Here is an 18,852-nt window from a genome sequence, read left to right on the forward strand (position 1 = left end):
GATGAATCTACCTTCAGTACCAAGGGCTGCTAGTCTCTGCTTGTCAAATGTTTCCTCTCTTCCAAGACTCACAATAGAGATGTTGCAAGTTTATGCATTTAAAATAGCACCTGTTTTATGTAGCTGGAGTTAATATCATCTGTAAATTATTTCCCCACTAGATTATCCAAAAAGAAGAAAAAATTTTCAAGCAGAGACTGCATTTTTTGCTTTAATTTTTTTAGCATGTATCAAAAACTTTTTATTTCATTCATTTTAAAAAATTAAATTATTTATTTTAATTGGAGGCTAATTACTTTACAATATTGTAGTGGTTTTTGCTATACAGTCACATGTATCAGCCATGGGTGTACATGTGTCCCCCATCCTGAACCCCCCTCCCACCTCCTTCCCCATCCCATCCCTCAGGGTTGTCCCAGTGCACCTGCCCTGAGTGCCCTGTCTCAGGCATCGAACCTGGACTGGTGATCTATTTCACACGTTTCAATGCTATTAAGTGAGAACCTCTAACAGAACAGAGTATCTTACGTGCAGTGAATATTCACTATTGATTGATTGCTTGGCCTGCTCTCTAGGAAGAAATTCAGGGAAGGAAGTCACTGTTTCCTGAGGTAGCCTTGTTTCATTCCAGAATGAAGAGGGTCCCATGGCCAAATAAATTGGGGAAATAGTGTGTATTTTATTCTTCTGTTAGAAAACCACAGCGTACCCTGGAGGAACAAAACTCCAAGAAGTCTGGAAGGATAGTCTTGTTCAGATCTCCTCAATCCAGTATTTTCTAAATTAACATCACATAATGAATCCTTTGTTTATTTTTTGAGGGATATCTTTTAAAACATTATTACAGGAGTTGTTTGAGGAATATATCTCAGAATGTTGTTTGAGAAGCATTGCCATATATTCCTCTGGGAAAAGGGAAATCAAACATTCACCAGCCAAAAAATAGAAGGAATGCTCTCTATGGCTAACTCAACATCCTTCTTCAGTTGAACCAAGGATGTCATATGTAAATTTGTTATCACATTCATATAGAATCATACATAGTATCCTTACTTTAGTTCGTTCATGGTTTGATAGCTCAGTAATGTTTCTGTCTAAAGGGGATGTGAAAATTATTGTCTGTGCCCTCTCTTTGTACTAAGTCATTATATTTTCATACTAAGTAGGAAATATTGAAAGTCCAACCCTTCTATATTCCATGTCTACATTTATTTTTTTTAGCCAGAGAGAAAAAATTTCTCAAGTTTATGTAAAACTATCATAGGTTTTATTTCTTTACAAATTATATTTCAATTCTCATTTAAAATGCATAGCCTAGATACTTGAACTTGTTTTTAATGATGACATATATAAGATTTCAGCAAGTTTTGTGGTGTTTGTGTGATAGTTTGGTATCCTAAATTATTAGCTTTTCATTGAGAATGTATTGTGAGAAAAACATCATGTTTTGTAAAATAATTCAGCTGGTATTATTTTATACTGAAATAAAGGATAATGGCATCACTGTGGAATCTGTAACCTTGCATCACCGTTAATAAAATATATGGCATCTCATCTTCTGCTGGTGGTTTAGTAGACTTTGAATTAAATCCATTTACTTGATTGAAAGTACTAACCACATATATATATATTTTTTCCCCTTCTTTAAAGCTGAAAACCCGTCAAGGAACGGAATTGCTGATTCAGTCTGATAATGACACTGTTATCAATGATTGGTTTAAAGTTCTCAGTAGTACTATCAGTAATCAGGTATGTGTTTGACTTAGGGTTTATGTTTTTTTTTTTTTTTGACCTTAGAGCTGTTTAATCTTTCTTCCTTTTTTTTTTTGGCTATTTATTGTATGTCTAGTTTCCAATTTATGTGTGAAAAAATACTTTTTAAAAATGCATATTTGACAGTGATCAGTTTAGCAATTCCTGGGCCTGATGGGGCTTTCCCATTGGCTCAGCGGTAAAGAATCCGTTCGCAATGCAGGAGACATAAGACATGCGGGTTTGATTGCTGGGTCAGGAAGCTCCCTTGGAGGAGGGCATGGCAAACCCGCTCCAGTGTTGTTGGCAGGAAATCCTGTGAACAGAGGAGCCTGACGGGCGACAGTCGATGGGGTCGCAAAGAGTTGGACGTGACTCAGCCAGGAGCACATGAGAGGCTGATGAGTGATTTAGCATGCACATTTATAGGATGCTTGCCACCAGTAGATTTCACGTAACTGTCACATGAGGCGTTGGTTCAAAAGCAGTTAGCTCCAGAGGCAGGGCCAGCCGCTATGCCCAGTCTGCTCTATTGTCATCTTGTCATCAACTGGATGTGCTGGAAATCATACCGTTTGGTGGAAACTGGTACTGAGCAAAATGGTGAGATGAATGAAGTCGTCTGGTCATTCGCACTTTGTCCTTCCTAGTACCTTTTCTACTTATAGTACCCTTGTGTTCGTGGTAAATTTCTTCTCTTATGTATTATGCCTAAAAGAACTTCCTATTTATATTCTGAAGCTGAGTTAGTAAGAGCAGTAATAAACACTTGAAGCTGCACTTTCTTAGACTGTATTCCTGCCCCCTCAGCATATGGGGACATGGCTCCTGATTAAGGATCATGTGTCAGTGACAGAAGTGAAAGGAAAGCGGATACTTAGAAGTATAATGATTTTAAGCTCAATGGAGACAGAAGAAAGTAGGGGAATCACTGGCTTTAGTAGAGATTGAGATGTGTCTCAGAGACTTTGTTGGTAATGCTTCATTATTAACAAGGTTTGTGATCATATCCAAGTGTTGTCTTTCTGTGGGTCTCAGTTTTTCTACTAAAAAAATTGGACTGGATTATCTCAAAGTATCCTTTTATGCTCCCAAATTTTGTGATTCACCCAATTTAGAACACTCAGATTTGAAATCTGAATTTTTTTTTAACTCTTCCACCTCCAACTTTTACTCTTCTAGTAAATTATTCACCAGTCTAGATGTGAATTCTTCCTTTGCAGTCTGTAATACTGTATGAAATTTCTGAACCTTGTCTCTTTTCACTTCTGAAACCATGGACAGGTCTTGAAATGTTTATACTAAGAGTAACCCCCGAACAGTTTTCATTATTTCATCTCACACCATCCCACACCAATCCATTCTTAATGCCACTACAGTATGAAACTTCCTAAGTCACTTTTATAATCCTCTCCTGCTTGGAAACCTGATATGATTCGTATTAAAGTTCAACAGCCTGAGCCCAGTCTGTCTATCCAGATGTACCTTTTCCTCTACCCAGAATGGGCTTTCCGCTCTAGTCACAGTAATCCATTCACTATCCTTTGAAAGCAAGGAATGCTGCTGTTCATTTACCAAACGTGTGAGTGCCTTACGCACCGGGATGTAGCAGCACGCAGCCAGATGTACAGAGCTTACAGTCAAAGGCAGAAGATTACTGAAGACAGACAGCCGAGCTGTTACTATAATGAACGTGTAAAGACTCTGATTAGGTAGAAGCTAATGCTAGTGGAGGGATCAAGGGAGGCCTTGTGGAGAAAGTGTTTTTTTAAATTAAGGCCTCCAGGTTCAGGGAATAAGCCAACTGAAAAGGGAGGACTATATTATTGATTATAAAAATTTTATATGTATACTGTTTGCAGAGTAGCAAAAGATACTGAAGGCAAGAGATGGGCAAAACTTCTTCAGGGAAAAATACAAAACTTTATTGAGAGACATTGCCAAATCTTAATTAAATGAGAAGTATATTATGTTCATGGATTAAAAGATTCAGTTATATAAAGATACAGTATTCTTCCAAATGATTTATACATTTTTAGGTTTCAGGTATTTGGATCTCCTTCAGAATCCCAGTAGGTTTTCTGATAGAACTTGACAAGCTTTTTCTAAAATTCATTTAGAAATGCAAAGGGCTAAGGATATGCAAGACACCCTTGCAGAAGACTTGCAGTTTTGTATGTCAGGCCCTGATAAAGCTACCTATCCATAATGGGAGAGATACACAGACCTGTGGAACAGAATAAAGAAGCTGGAGACAGACCCACATACCTTTCAGTGTGCCAAGACAGGGCATGTGCTGGTCAGCTGGAGGCCCAAGGAGAAGCCGGAGCTTTTCTTTACACTGTGCACAGAAATGGATTCTTGGTGGAGTAAGGATCTCAGTGAAAGGCAGAGCAGTGTTTTCAGTTTTGAGAACTCAGTCTTCTTTTTAACTTGGAAAAGTAAACTTAGGCTTAAATGAGTTCTAGGGTCTGGGAGTAATGAACTGTTGACGCAACGTGCAGTTTTAAAAGACTGTTGCTGTGGAACAGTTAAGGTGCCACTGCAGGTAAGCTTTGTCTGTCCTGTTATCACCAGTGTAGCCTCATCCTGATCTGTCACTGCAGGTTGTAGCCTGACCTTCTAATGGTTATTATTGCCACTTGATCAAACGATTATTACTGTCACTTGAGGCAAGATAGTGTCACTATTAGTACAAACCCATTATCCTTGTGAATTATCAGTAATTTTTTTCTTTATTGAAATTCAGAATTAATGCCATCAATGGGGGATAAAAAGTATTTTTTATAATATTTATCAAATATCTAAGTCATGGATTCTGTATATTAAATTGTTCCTTAAAGTCATTTGGAAGAGTTGATCACTGATCATTCTGAGAATTGCATCTAAAGTAATCGTAAAAGTAATATGTGTTTGGAAAATCTCTACCTAACAGACAGTAGAACCCGATGAAGCAATTGAAGAGGAGATACCAGATTCACCAGGAATAGAAAAGCATGATAAAGAAAAGGACCAGAAGGAGCTGAAGAAATTGCGTTGTAAGTTTTTCTTTCCCAGTTTTGCTAGTGGTTTGAGTGAGCTTATTAGCTCACTCTTAGCTCTTCAAAGTTTTAAAGTAAATATGCAAATGCTGGGTGGAATCACCGTGTTACAGGAGTTGTAAGAGTCAGTAGTTGCAGCCTCAGTGTTTCAGTGTTCCCTGTCTTCATTTACTCACTGTAATTTTTCACCCTAATCATATGTACCCCGATGGCAGCATATATTGCATTACCTTTTCAAGAGAAAAAAAAAATGCACACAACAGAATGCACTTACGTTGAGGTCTCTAGGAAGCTGAATTTTATGAACTGAAAAATATGTAATTACTGTTTAAGATCCTTACACGTTAAGAAGTCAAAAGTTAGGGGATATGTACCATAGATCCAACACCAGGCAGCCGCCTCTGACTCATAGGTGTCTGTGCAGGTAGGTGCGTGAATTTAACCTCCAGACAACAGAGTGAGCCAGCAGTTTCAGGGATTGCATTTTCTAAAGCAGGCCTCTTGTAAATTACGTAGTTTAAACAGGCCGTTAGCCATGACTCTGAACTTTGTTAAATCTATTTGAACAAATCCACATTTAACTCAGAACTTTTGGTCTTCACAGTAACTGAAGGAGTAGAAAAATCAATTCTTTTGTTCTTTTACATTCTAATTGTTCAGGCCTATTACTGACACTGTCACCGTATAACAGTGTAAACACATGAACATTTTGTTTTAATCCTTTCCTCACATGTTGCTTATGCTCTTAGCTTTCTTCACATATAGTTGTTTTCAAGAAGTTTACTTTTCAAATTTGTGTTATGGTAATCAAAAAAGAAATCAGGACTATAAGAAATGTAGAACATTTTCCAGGTGATCCCAGCCTTAGCTCAGGGTAGGGATACTTACGATGAGTCTGAGTTCAGCTTGAAGCACAAATAATGGTGATGGATATGTATATACATACATGTGTGTACATATGCGTACATCTTAATATATATGTATACATACACAACCCCCAGCTCCCCATTCAGTAAGGATAGGGAAGGTTGGAGGCTTTGTTTATGTTTTATAGGATGGTTTCTTTACTTTTTGCTCTTCATTTTATGCTCTAAAACTGGGGGATAGTCTAAGACTATACGTAGTATCATTTATTAAATAATGAGTATATATTAGAATAACTTACAGATGTCTTGACACACGTACCAAAGAAGGCACTGTTTGTGGCCAGTGTTTAGTGATAGAAATGGAATGTTTTGTGTGGTGTATTACTTTGAAATTGGGTCTGTGTTAATTTAATTCTTCATGAGTTACTCTTAAACCATATTAAATTTAGAATAGTTGATTTACTGTGATTTTTATATATGAGATTAATATATTTTGAATGCTAGGTGGAAAAATTTTTATCAAAAAAGCCTTTTTCTTATGAAATGCTTAATATCTATCTGTCTTAAGCCACAAAAGTATCTAGCATAGATTCTTCAGAACAGAAAAAAACCAAGAAAAACTTGAAGAAGTTTCTTACACGACGCCCCACTTTGCAAGCTGTTCGTGAAAAAGGTTATATTAAAGGTAGGTAGAAGTGATGTTTATAGCAATGAACTTTGGCCAGAATCAGAAATAAGACATTTTACATTGATAGCTGAGTAATTTCGAAACAGTAAAAATGTTTTCATTCGTTATTCATTAAGTTATCAGTTCAGTGATTGCAATACATTTGAGTAATTAAAATTGATTTTTAAATGCATGTGAGTTTAAAGCATTGAACAGACATAAATACCAAATTCAGTTTTTAGAAACCCTGCACCAGAGGAACTACACAGATGTGATGGGTTGGGTGGCAAACTTTCAAAGTGACAATTAAGATTTTTAGTTTTGAGATACACAGATCAGAAGAAATATTGAATAGTCACTAACAGTAGAAAAAAAGAAAGATAATGAACAATTTTATTCTTGATTGTTTGCCTTCAATTCTCATTTAAGGTAGTTACAAAATTAGTATAAAGTGTTTTTTCCTAACTAATTTTTATATTTTCTTCAAGTGTAAGAGTCAGAATTCACTAATAAGATCTTTTAATATTCTTTAAAATAACATGTGCTGTGTATACCTTTAATTCTTAAAAGTGTGTTTAATTTCAAAGGTAGAATTTTCTAATACCTAACTCAAAAAACATTTGTTCATCAGTAAAAAAATATAATAAAAGGTAACATAATATATATATTATGCCTCTCTTTTGTGAAGATTCTAACAGAGGCTATTGTTGGGACATCTGTTTGCAAAGCATCTAAACTAAAATATACAAATAAGTTTCAGTAAACATTACTTTGTGTAAAATGGATAACTAAAGAGAACCACTGTAGAGCGCAGGGAACTCTACTTGATGCTCTATCGTGGCCTATAGGGGAAAAGAATCTAAAAAGAGTGAATATATGTATGTGTAACTGCGTCATTTTGCTGTATACCTGAAATTAACACAACCTTGTAAATCAACTACAGTCCAGTGAAAATGTTTAAAAGCAAAGCATTTGCTGGGGAAAAAAGAAACTTCTATAAAGATGAGATACAGGCAAGATAACTTAAAATAATGATGAGTTCCACGAAGAATTGAACACAGTGATAAAATAGAGTGACTAGAATTGGGTTACCTTAGGTAGCGTAGTCCAGAGAAGGCAATGGCACCCCACTCCAGTACTCTTGCCTGGAAAATCCTATGAATGAAGGAGCCTGGTAGGCTGCAGTCCATGGGGTCGCTAAGAGTTGGATATGACTGAGCGACTTCCCTTTCACTTTTCACTTTCATGCATTGGAGAAGGAAATGGCAACCCACTCCAGTGTTCTTGCCTGGAGAATCCCAGAGACGGGGGAGCCTGGTGGGCTGCCGTCTCTGGGGTCACACAGAGTCGGACACGACTGAAGTGACTTAGCAGTAGCAGTAGCAGTAGGTAGCATAGTCAGAGGGTTGTTTTTTTTTTTCCCCCGATATTTATTTGGCTGCTCTGGGACTTTGTTGTGGCACATGGGATCTTCAGTTGCAACATGTGAACTCTTAGCTGCAGCTTGGGAAGTCTTAGTTGCAGCATGTGAGCTCTAGTTCCCCAGCCATGGATTGAACCTGGGCCCCCTCGTTGGAAGCATGGAGTCTTAGCCACTGGATCACCAGTAAAGTCCCAAAGAAGGTTCGTCTCAGGAGGTGACATATTAGCTGAGACCAGGAGTGATGAGAAGGAGCTCCATTTGGGGGGCAAGATTGATCCTGTCCTCTGCACAGGATGAGAAAGTAAGAAGGGAGTCAGGGACTTCCCTGATGGCCCAATTCTTAGGACTTTGTGCTTTCAATTGCCAAGTGCAATTGAAAAGGTTCAGTCCCTGGTCAGGGAACTGAGATCCTGAAAGCCGCGAGGTGTGGCCACCAAAAACAAGAGCAGAGGAGCCAGGCAGGAGTGAGGGAAGGTGTTCCTGGAGCTGCACGAACAAGGAAAACCGTGTGGCGAAGTACAGTTGGAAGCAGTCAGCAAAGTGCAGATGAGACAGGCGTGTGTCGTGGAGAGGGCACCTTTGCAAGGACACCTTCTGTTGCGCTCCCAGTGGTTTAGCCACTGTATGACCTATTGTTTCTTAAAATCTCTTCCAGATCAGGTATTTGGAGCCAATCTTTCTAATCTGTGTCAGAGAGAGAATAGCACAGTGCCAAAATTTGTGAAATTATGCATTGAACATGTCGAGCAATATGGTAAGAGAAAATTTTTTTTAAGTGTTAAGCACACCAGCCCGCTGTTTTGCCATTCAAACCTCTAGGATTTTTGATTTTAAGTTTGAAGTTCTTTTTAGTTGTAAGTTGTCAAGAAAAGCATGTTTTGCAAAAAAAAAGAAAAACTTACTCTTTTGTACTATTTCAAACTAAGACCTTTGCAGTCATCTGTTGAATGTTCAGTACTTAGGGCTGATTAAGGATATGGTATTCCTTGAAGCCATTTGGAGTTGACATTTGCTTAAAATGAAAGTGGTGATTGTGAAACAGTGTTTATTAAGAAATGATTGGACAGTATTGGAGATGGTGTTTACTTACCAAGAGAAAGTTTCTTCTGTTTATAATAAAAATGAGATGACCTTCCAAAACTGCTAAGTCAACTATAAAGTGTCCAAATAGACAAATCCTCTTTATATCATTTCTTGTAAAAGAAGACTTAAATTAATTTCTGTTTTGGTTAATTTTAGCATGTTATTTATTAGTGTTATTTATACTAGCTTTTAAAATAACAGTATCTTGACTGCAGTCACATTAACTTCCATCAGTATGTCATCAAAAAAATCTTGTGTAATAAAAATGTTTGCATAAAATGTAATTACTGCTGCTTACAGATCTCTTGTCTGATCTTTATCAGCCTAACAATAGAGAAGCCATGGTCCTTGCCTTTACTGGAAGTTAAATGAATAATAAGCACATTAGATAATGTTAATATGTGCATCATCATTTATTGAATATTTGAACTTTGAGGGATTTCATTGTGTGAATTTCAAGTGATTTTATTTTACATAATAAATAACAGAAGTTAATAGCTATCTCAAATGATCAGTTCTTCTTATAGAACCATCATTTTAGTTGCTGGCTTGTATTAAGTTTATTGGGCTTCTCTGGTGGCTCAGATGGTAAAGAATCTGCCTGCAGTGCAGGAGACCCAGGTTTGATTCCTGGGTTGGGAAGATCCTCTGGAGAAGGGAATGGCTACCCACTCCAGTATTCTTGCCTGGAGAATTCCATGGACAGAGGAGCCTCGTGGGTTACAGTCAATCTATGGGGGTCCCAAACAGTAGGATATGACTGAGCGAGTAACACTTCACTTCATATTAAGTTTATTATAAACACTGACTCTTGAGTCCTTTGGACTGCAAGGAGATCAAGCCAGTCGGTCCTAAAGGAAATCAACCCTAAATATTCATTGGAGGGACTAATGTTGAAGCTCCAATACTTTGGCCACCTGATGCGAAGAGCTACTTGTTGGAAAAGACTGTAATTGCTGGGAAGGGTTGAGGGCAGCAGTAGAAGAGGAAGGCAGCAGAAGATGAGGTGGTTAGGTAGCATCACCGACTCAATGGACATGAATTTGGGCAAATTCTGGGATGGCAACCCACTCCAGTACTTTTGCCTGGAAAATCCCATGAACGGAGGAGCCTGGTGGGCTGCAGTCCATGGGGTCGCTAAGAGTCGGACATGACTGAGCGACTTCACTTTCACTTTTCACTTTCATGCATTGGAGAAGGAAATGGCAACTCACTCCAGTGTTCTTGCCTGGAGAATCCCAGGGACGGGGGAGCTTGGTGGGCTGCTGTCTGTGGGGTCATACAGAGTCGGACATGACTGAAGCGACTTAGCAGCAGCAGCAGCAGTGAAGGACAGGGAAGGCTGATGTGTTGTTGCAGTCCATGGGGTCATAAAGAGTTGGATTCGACTTAGCAACTGAACAACAGCAATAATTTGACAAACATTTTTTAGAGGGTGCCTTAATACGTACATTTATACTATCAAATGATATACAAAGAAATGGGTAGGCTGATTTTATCTACCAGCTTTCTTTACTGTTTGATTTATCCTCAAGTGTTTGCTGAAGTTTATCATAAATTGTTAGTATTTCAAGGTTGAGATGACTTCTGTGAGGTCCACAGTCTGCATGATAAGGTAGATTTGTTGCTGTTTACCAAACAATTCAGAGTGAATCTCCACCCCTCTTTCCCTGCCAAGTAGCTATAAAAAGCTGTTGAGAGGAAAAGAGAAATTTTATTTTAGGCTAAATGTTAATAAATAAGAATTCTAAGAAGTGAAAGCATCTGTAGAGGAGGCCAACAAGAACTTCAATCTGAATTATTGTCATTTGTCTCTTAGGGCTGGATGTTGATGGGATTTACAGAGTTAGTGGCAACCTAGCAGTGATCCAGAAGCTGAGGTTTGCAGTCAATCACGGTGAGGTCATATTCCCTGTTGTTATATACAGAAGAATCACTCATACTGTTAGAATTGGTTTAAAATAATTTCCAAGAATTTCTTATTCCTTCTGTTTTACAGATGAGAAATTGGACTTGAAGGATAGTAAATGGGAAGATATTCATGTCATCACTGGAGCCCTCAAAATGTTTTTTCGAGAATTACCGGAACCTCTCTTTACGTTTAATCATTTTAATGATTTTGTTAATGCAATTAGTAAGTACGTAGTTGCACTCAGTTTTCCCCACAGATGATGAAAACCCTCTGTACATACAGGTTAAGCTACTGCAATTCCTTTCGGTCTTACTTGAAACAAATTTTTTTCAGAATCGCTTCACTCCAGAAATTTTAAATATGACCACCAGGTGTCACTGCGTAACACCAAATACCAGGTTCCAAAGCCCTGTCACCGCTTTCAGTTTCTTGCAGACTCTCCATTCGTTGTCTTTTTTTCAGAACAAGAACCACGACAGCGTGTCTCTGCTGTGAAGGACCTGATCAAACAGTTGCCAAAGCCAAATCAGGACACAATGCAGATTCTGTTCAGACATCTCAAAAGGTAAGAGTCTCACGGCAGGAGAGAAGGAGTAATTGGGGAAAAAGAAGGTCAGAGAAGTGCACAGGTATGATATGTGGTGTGGGACCCCCGGGGCCAGGCGACCAGACCCAGGTTCAGAGCCCAGCTGTGCTGTTCTGCTGTTTTTGTAACATAAGAAAGATAATGTCTCTGAACCCCAGTTCCTTGTAGGTAACATGGTTTGGTATAAAGAATACATTAAAGTTAATTTTATATGTGAAACTTTTACTGATATATAATGCCTAGCATATTGTAAGTGTTCAGAAATAGTTGCTCAAGTTAATTATTATGGAGATGAGATTGGTTATTAAGTGAGGACTATTCAGTTACCTTAAAGTCGGGGTAATTAGGTCTAAATTACCGTATAGTTACTTTAAAACTTCTGATGGGAAGAAGACCAGTTTACTAAAGTAAGTGTTCACAGCGTGAGATTTTTTTTTAATAGCAAAAATGAGTAAAATTCAAAGTTTATTCTCTGTGCTCTAATGAGATTTCCCCGTCACTTCAGTGGGGGAATCATTGTTACCTGAATTGTAGCAGGTGTTCAATTATACCTGTCACCTAAGTTTATCCAAAAGAAAACTTTCCATATTATTCAGACTGAATTCTGTTTGGTTAAGTAGTTTATATGTACCTTAGGGAAATGAGCATTATTTCTCTTTGCTCAATGTAAACTGTTTATAACAACACTGAAGAGTTTCCCCCATTTTAAAATTTTCTCTTTTAACAATTTTATTTTCCTCTTAGAGTTATAGAAAATGGAGAAAAAAACCGAATGACCTATCAGAGCATAGCGATTGTTTTTGGTCCCACTCTGCTCAAGCCAGAGAAGGAGACTGGTAACATAGCGGTCCATACTGTCTACCAGAATCAGATCGTAGAATTAATTCTTCTTGAGATAAACTCCATCTTTGGACGCTGACAGTTACTGAAGACAACCTGTGGAATAGAAGCTGGATTTCATCAGATTCCAGATCCTTGTACCTGACGTATCTTATGTTTGGACCAAGCAGTGACTCTTTGATTTTGCACTTTTCTGAGGGATCAGAAGGGAACGGAAGAGTCCAGAGGTGTGTTAGGCCCTCATATTTGCTGCTTTGTTGCAAGTTGATAAACCTGTGTGTACCTTTGAATTAATTTTATCCTGAATGTTTGCATTTCACACTCTGAATTTCAGTTAAAAAAAAAAAAAATCAAAACTTGTGATTCTAACCAGTCATATACACTGGATAATTTGGTAAGAATACATTTTTTTTCTCCTTAAACTGGATAATGTAGAATTTCTTCTCATGATTTGATAGGTTCATTACTTGATAGAACAAGGCTTACAATCAGTTATTTTGAAAACGCTCCTGGGCATTTAAAACAAAGTGAAGTATGTCTGTTTCGAAACCTGTGTATTTCTTTTCCAGGGTTTCTGCATGCAGTGGCAGTCTGAGTGCTAGGACTCATTACAACCCAGACACCATCCCTTGATGAGGGCTGGCTGTCTTCACTGTGTAACACAGCAGCACACTAATAGTACTTAAAACACTGTGATATACTAGAGTTGAATTTAGCATAAAGCCAGTTCAGGGTATTTTGGGGCTGTCTATACTACACTGACTTGTAGCTAACAATCCTAATTCTCTCTAGTGCCATATTGAGTTCTTGGTATGACCCTGTGGAGAAACCAACTTTCTTTGATGTAAGTTCAGGCTGAAGACTGTCCTTTAGCTTATGTATATAATTGTGTTGTATAGTCTCAGAGTACATTCTAACCCTTTGTTTCTAATCATGATACTGGTAATTCTTCTCCATGAATATTAGGTTTCCTCCAGAAACAGGCTGTTATTTGAGGAGGTTAACTGTGTGCACTTTTAGATTTTAATTACATTTACAGCAAATCACTGTAATGCAAATGGTACTGGAAAAATGCTGAATAGACTTGCTAAATGGTAAATGCACTACAAGAGGAACCTTTTAGATTATTTAATATGTACAGAATACATTAGAAAAAATTTATTACAGAATTCTAACTCTGCAGTATGAATAGTGGAAACCCATATGTAAATTAGATAGAAGTCAGATCGAAAACGACATTGCTAAATCTGAGAATTTCTTTTTACATTACTAATGACTAATGTAGATCAGTTTGTATAATAAAACAGGGTTTGGAAGGTTTTGTTACAGAGAGCATGGTCTGCTGAAGATTTTTTTAAAATGTATTTTTCTAGATTAACTGCTGTAAATGAAATGTCTAATCCGAATAAAGAAAACTATAAGAGGTTTAGAGATTTTTTTCCATTGGAAATGTGCATTTTGGTTTTTAATTTTGTTTTGTTTTTGCATTTACTGGCACACTTTTTATAATACCTCATTTAAAAAAAAATCAAGTGAATCTGACATTTCCTGTGGCAAATACGTCTCCCTCATGTCACGCCTTTTCTGCTCCCCACCTCACTAGTGCCCTCTCCATCCCTCCGTGCCCCCACCCCCTCCACTCTGTTTCTTCATCAGTATCTGAAAGTGAATGATTAGTAACCAAGACTCTTTTTCTTAGGATCACATTTACAATTTGCAGATTCGCTTTCTTGGGAACAAATATTTTTTGTATGACCTAAAAACCTCTCGCCTGAGTTTTGTGGTAAAAGTATTGTTTGTGGTTGTGATCTTATTAAATTGATAACAAACTAAGCTATTTGACAGCAGTGGGAAAGCAGATTGTTTGGGCAGGGAGAAAAATCCCCCAGATAAGAATGTTTATATTTGCCTAAAGATGTCCATAACCATATACAGTATGCCCTAGGCCTGGCCTGTGTAGTGATTGTATGCCAGGAAAACAATTAGATGCAAATCAGTGATGTTCTTTCTCTTGGTAGTTACAACATATCAAAGAATAAAATTGTCCTGTGTTTCTTGTTTCAAAGTACACGTGTGTATGTGAAGTCTTAAATGTTTTAATAGTCCACGGCTGATCAGCTTATTGTAATATTGTATGTACAATGAGATCAATGTCTTGTGTTTTCATCCTCTGTGAATTAAAAGTTCTCACTTGTTTTGTCATAACAAAACCAGTAATTTTTCCTGTCTTGATAGCTTGATTTTTAGTAGAAAATATATTAAAGGCTGAAATAAATTGTCAGTGAAATTTCATTTACTAATAAGACTTTCCTTCAGAGTGTCATTTAAAAAACAATAGTTGGAAATGGAAAGAAAAAAGTATATTTAGGTATGTTGTTCTATTTCACTACAACAAAATACTATTTAAATTTTATTGCCATAAGAAATTTTGCCTTTTACTTTAGAAAAAGTTAATTAAGAAAAAAATCAGTGTTACCTTTTAGGTAGAGGCAAACCTATAGATTTTTTTTTTTCTTATGTGAAAAGCACAAATGGAATAATTTGGTCACTTTGGGCATAGACAGTTGTGTTAATATATGCATACACACGTATATGTGTGTGTATATTGTTCAGTTGCTAAGTCCTGTCCAGTGTTTTGCCACCCAGTGGACTGCATCACACCAGGCTCCTCTGTTCATGGGGTTTCCCGGGCAAGAATACTGGAGTGGGTTGCCATTTCCTTCTGCTGGGATCTTCCTGACCCAGGAATCAAACCCGTGTGTCATACATTGGCAGATGGATTCTTTGCCATTGAGCCACCAGGGAAGCCCAAATGTGTCATTGCTTACATACAAATGAAAACTCATCATTAATAATAGTGGTAGATACCTGGAGACCTTTGTACTATTTTAATTTTATCCCATGGTTCTTTATAAACCTGTAATATTAAATATTAAGATAGCAGTGAGAGGGAAAAAAGGTTATTCTATAATTGTGCCCCGAGATTTCTTTCTCAGTTCATGAGAGAGGCTTCTGATTAAATGTTTACACATGCCGTTTTTCACAACACTGATCTCTCCAGCATCTTTGAGCATTTAGAAGAAATACATAGAGGAACCTTACAACATGCCTGTTTAGTGAAAAAGAAATCAGAATAGTCAGATGATGGGTATCATCTTCTCATTGGTCTTATAAAAGTCAACTACTCCAATATTGCATCCATAATGGGTAGAAAATAAGATTTTATTAAGTTTCCTGGTCTCTCAACTCCAGCCGTCTGATCGCTAGTGCATGCCTAGTTTGAGACTGAGGTGTTTTAATTAGTGAGTTCAGCATGTTTGTTACAGTCCCTGAGGTGGGGCATCATTTCTGTTTTTGTTTTTAAACGGTATTCCAGTATAACTAATACAATCATGTTACCTGCAACTTCAGTTTGAAACCAAAAAAGAAAAAAAAGGCAAAGGGGCTGCAAAACAAGATCAGTAGCCTTACAATGATGGTGATTAGAATCTCTTGAAAATTCACAAGCCCGGAGCCCAGGCACTGCGAAGTCAGCCCTAGGCCTTGGCAGAGAACAGGACGTCCAGAATGCTAATAAGACCTTCTGTAGCTACGGAAGGCAGGGAGTTCTCCTGAAGAATCTCAATTAGGCTTCTCAACTGAAATTTTGTGGACCAGGGGTGGCTGTAAGTGTATTCAGCTGGATTGAGCTTTTTTCAGATTAGCCTTATGTGACTGTGGCACTTAAATGAATTCTTTCATTTCCTTCATTGCTTCCCTTCTCCTGCAGGAAAAAAAAAAAAACACCAAAATGCAAAAAAGCACTTTCATGATACTCATAAACAGAGCACATCGAGAACAAGGTAACTGTTTAATGCACCACCACAATATGAGTCCAGAAAAGTTTGGTTTCTTAATTTTTCTCATCAACCCGCTCTTCCCTTCATTTTACTTCCTCTCCCAGTGTTTTCAGAAGAACAGCTTTTGGTAAAGATTTTAACTGGGAGCCAGATCTTCTAGGTAGTTTTTTGTTTTGTTTTGTTTGCTTGCTTGTTTTTGCTTTTAATATTTTAAAAAATTTGTTTGGCTCTGCAGGGGTCTTAGTTGCTGCATGTGGGAACTTTTAATTGAGGCATGTGGAATCTTAGTTCCCTAGCCAGGGATCGAATCCATGCTCCATGAAGTGGAAGTATGGATCTCAGCCTGTGGACCGCCAGGGAATTCCCTAGGTAGTTCTAATTGTTGTGGCTCACAGGGCAAGTAGCAGTGAAACCTGCAAGTTGTGAACCCTGTGATGTTGATGAAACCTGTACTGACATCAGAAGGAGATGTGGCGCTGTGGGAACTATCAACAAGGCCTATGCGTAAGTAGAAGTCAGAACAGCTGTCAGATCAGGGTCATGACTAGTGGAGACTCAGCCTGGTGTTCAGGGCCTCCTGCTGGACATTCTGAGAGGTTGTTTATATATTTGGTCAAGAGAAATGGGTATCTTAACACTGAAGTAAAACTGATCGATGGATCAAGCAGGACAGACCTACTGGGACCTCACAGTCACAGTTTTAGGTTATGGAGGCCCAGAAGGATGAGCCTAAGGGAAGAAACATTTTAATTCGTTACGTTATTTCTGTTTAAACTTTGTGATGCACTTAGGTAAAGCATATTCTGGCATGCTCACATATTGTTTGATGAAGAAACAGCTTGTCTTCCTGTTGTGGGCATCTGTTTTCAAGGTGAGTTCGTCTTTATTTTTGGGGCATATTGAAACTTCTCTTTTATGTGTTTCGTGCATTCTGGTGACTGTGCGCGCGGCCTGTCTCAGCAGGTGCTGTTTGCCTTGGACTGTCCGATGAATGGCTGCTCACACAGGCTGTACTGGGGCTTCCTGAGGCCCTTGTGTCCACGGCATCCAGATTTCCTGGAGCAGGTAGACTTGAATCAAGGGCCTCTGTGGAAGCCAGCACAACTGTGTGGTCCCCCCTTTATAGATGGCAGGGTCCCAGTATTTTTAGTTCTGTGTTTCCCTGAATTCAACACTCATGTTGGAAACCGGATCAGACGTGTCATTCCTGACACCTGGCTGCACCTTTCGACGCCCTCTGATTATGGCTCTGCCTCCTGACCTGTTACATCAGCCAAATTGATTCTGAGCATGGCCAGTACCAACAGCTGAACCTTCTTACCCGTCTAACCACTCTTGGAAGCAGCTGGAGCATATTCAGTTGGCATCAGTGTTCCACAAAGCCAGCGTCAGATGATATGAAATCATTTTTTCAGATAACAGGCAGCTCTGAAACATCTCCCACTGCATAGGAGATTGGGAAGACACTTTAAACAGTCTCTAAGATCCCATTTATTCATTCAACAAATTCATTGACTTTGTTTAATAAATATGAATATGTTTTGTTAACACAGAGCTTTAGCCTTTGGGGATATGATGGTGAACGAAACAGAGTCCCTGCTTTTGTGTTTATGATTTTGAGATTGGTATTATGACAACTGGTGTATATTTAGTTCTGACGTAAAACCCTTACTGAGTAGGTGAACTGAAATGGTTAGTCTCAGTAGTTTTATTATAAATTATGAATATGCCTTCCAGTCAGCTGCTAGTGTTGCGGTCAGGCCAGCTTGCTGAGATTGAGCTGAGATTTATTGCTATGGGATTGGGTAGATTGAGTTGAGAATGACATATGTAATTTGAATACTTGTTGAGTTGAAGTTAGGCAAGTTTGTCAGATAAATACAGGAAATATTGATGGCTTTGATGAAGCATCGTTTCAGTGGATGAGGCCTGGTTTTAAACAGCAGATGGATCATCATGGTGGGAAGCAATAAAATGTGGAGTGGAACATTAGCTAAAGTTTCAGAAAAATCGTGGATTTAAGAACGTTGTTAGCAGTCACATGAGTAATCCGTGTCATACCTCCTGTGTGAAGAAGACACATGGAAAGGATTCTGGGAAGATGCTGGTTACAGCATAGTTTTTCAGTTCTCACAATAAAACAGCATAATGACAACAGCAAAACTAGGTAACATACCTTCACAACCCCCAAAAGACGAGCGACTGTGGATAAAGCTCCACCAGCTCCAGGATCTGCAAGGATACGGTGTCTGTGAGAGGAGCAGGAAAGAGACCATAGGGTAGCATCTGACAGACCCGAGGACAGGAGGACTGCAGTATAACCACCAGGACTGGAGGGGCTGAGTCTCTCTCTGCTAGGAATTCTCAAAACTAACTTGTTAGAGGTCCCTTTCAGGGCAAGGCCTCTCATTGAAGAAGGGTTGCTGGGAGTGGAATCAAAATTGGGCAGGATAGGGACAGTGGATCAACAAGATTGTCTACATCAGGGTGCACAGGGGAGATGGAGCCAAGAAGTCCCAGAAATCAAACTGCCATGGTTTTTTTTTTTTTTTCTTTAGTGAATAACTTTATTATCTAGGGTCAAAGGTGAGGTACAGGCTCAGCACTCTTCAGGACATGGGTTGGTGGAGGGGGTCTGCAGCTTTTTCCTCTCTGACTCAGCCTCTGTGAGTTTGATGGTGGAGGAGGGAGACAGGACCATCCTGAGCTCAGCGGCTGCTGGTGTTGAACTGCAGGTAACATTGAGCTATACGTTGATTGGTGTAGATTACTGAATTCAGATAATTCTGCTGAGCTTTTTGCTTCTCAGCCAGCTGCTGGTTGAAGGAGCCTGCTGCTGCTGC

The 18,852-nt window shown here is 38.5% G+C and overlaps 1 protein-coding gene across 26 annotated transcripts in view; it reads left to right on the plus strand.

Annotated features, from left to right (window-relative positions):
* ARHGAP12 (Rho GTPase activating protein 12) overlaps positions 1-14,470 on the plus strand; it is a 117,644-nt gene extending 103,174 nt beyond the window's left edge. For all 26 annotated transcript variants that reach the window (XM_069547669.1, XM_069547676.1, XM_069547679.1 and 23 more), the window contains 8 exons: positions 1,651-1,749; positions 4,688-4,790; positions 6,228-6,344; positions 8,405-8,503; positions 10,652-10,729; positions 10,832-10,966; positions 11,207-11,309; positions 12,075-14,470. In XM_069547669.1, the coding sequence (XP_069403770.1) occupies positions 1,651-1,749; positions 4,688-4,790; positions 6,228-6,344; positions 8,405-8,503; positions 10,652-10,729; positions 10,832-10,966; positions 11,207-11,309; positions 12,075-12,249 (909 nt within the window). In that variant the 3' untranslated portion in view covers positions 12,250-14,470. The remainder of the gene's footprint in view (positions 1-1,650; positions 1,750-4,687; positions 4,791-6,227; positions 6,345-8,404; positions 8,504-10,651; positions 10,730-10,831; positions 10,967-11,206; positions 11,310-12,074) is intronic.
* Positions 14,471-18,852: the final 4,382 nt, after the last annotated feature.

This window comes from Ovis canadensis, chromosome 13 (genome assembly GCF_042477335.2).
Source record: "Ovis canadensis isolate MfBH-ARS-UI-01 breed Bighorn chromosome 13, ARS-UI_OviCan_v2, whole genome shotgun sequence".
Taxonomy (NCBI): domain Eukaryota; kingdom Metazoa; phylum Chordata; class Mammalia; order Artiodactyla; family Bovidae; genus Ovis; species Ovis canadensis.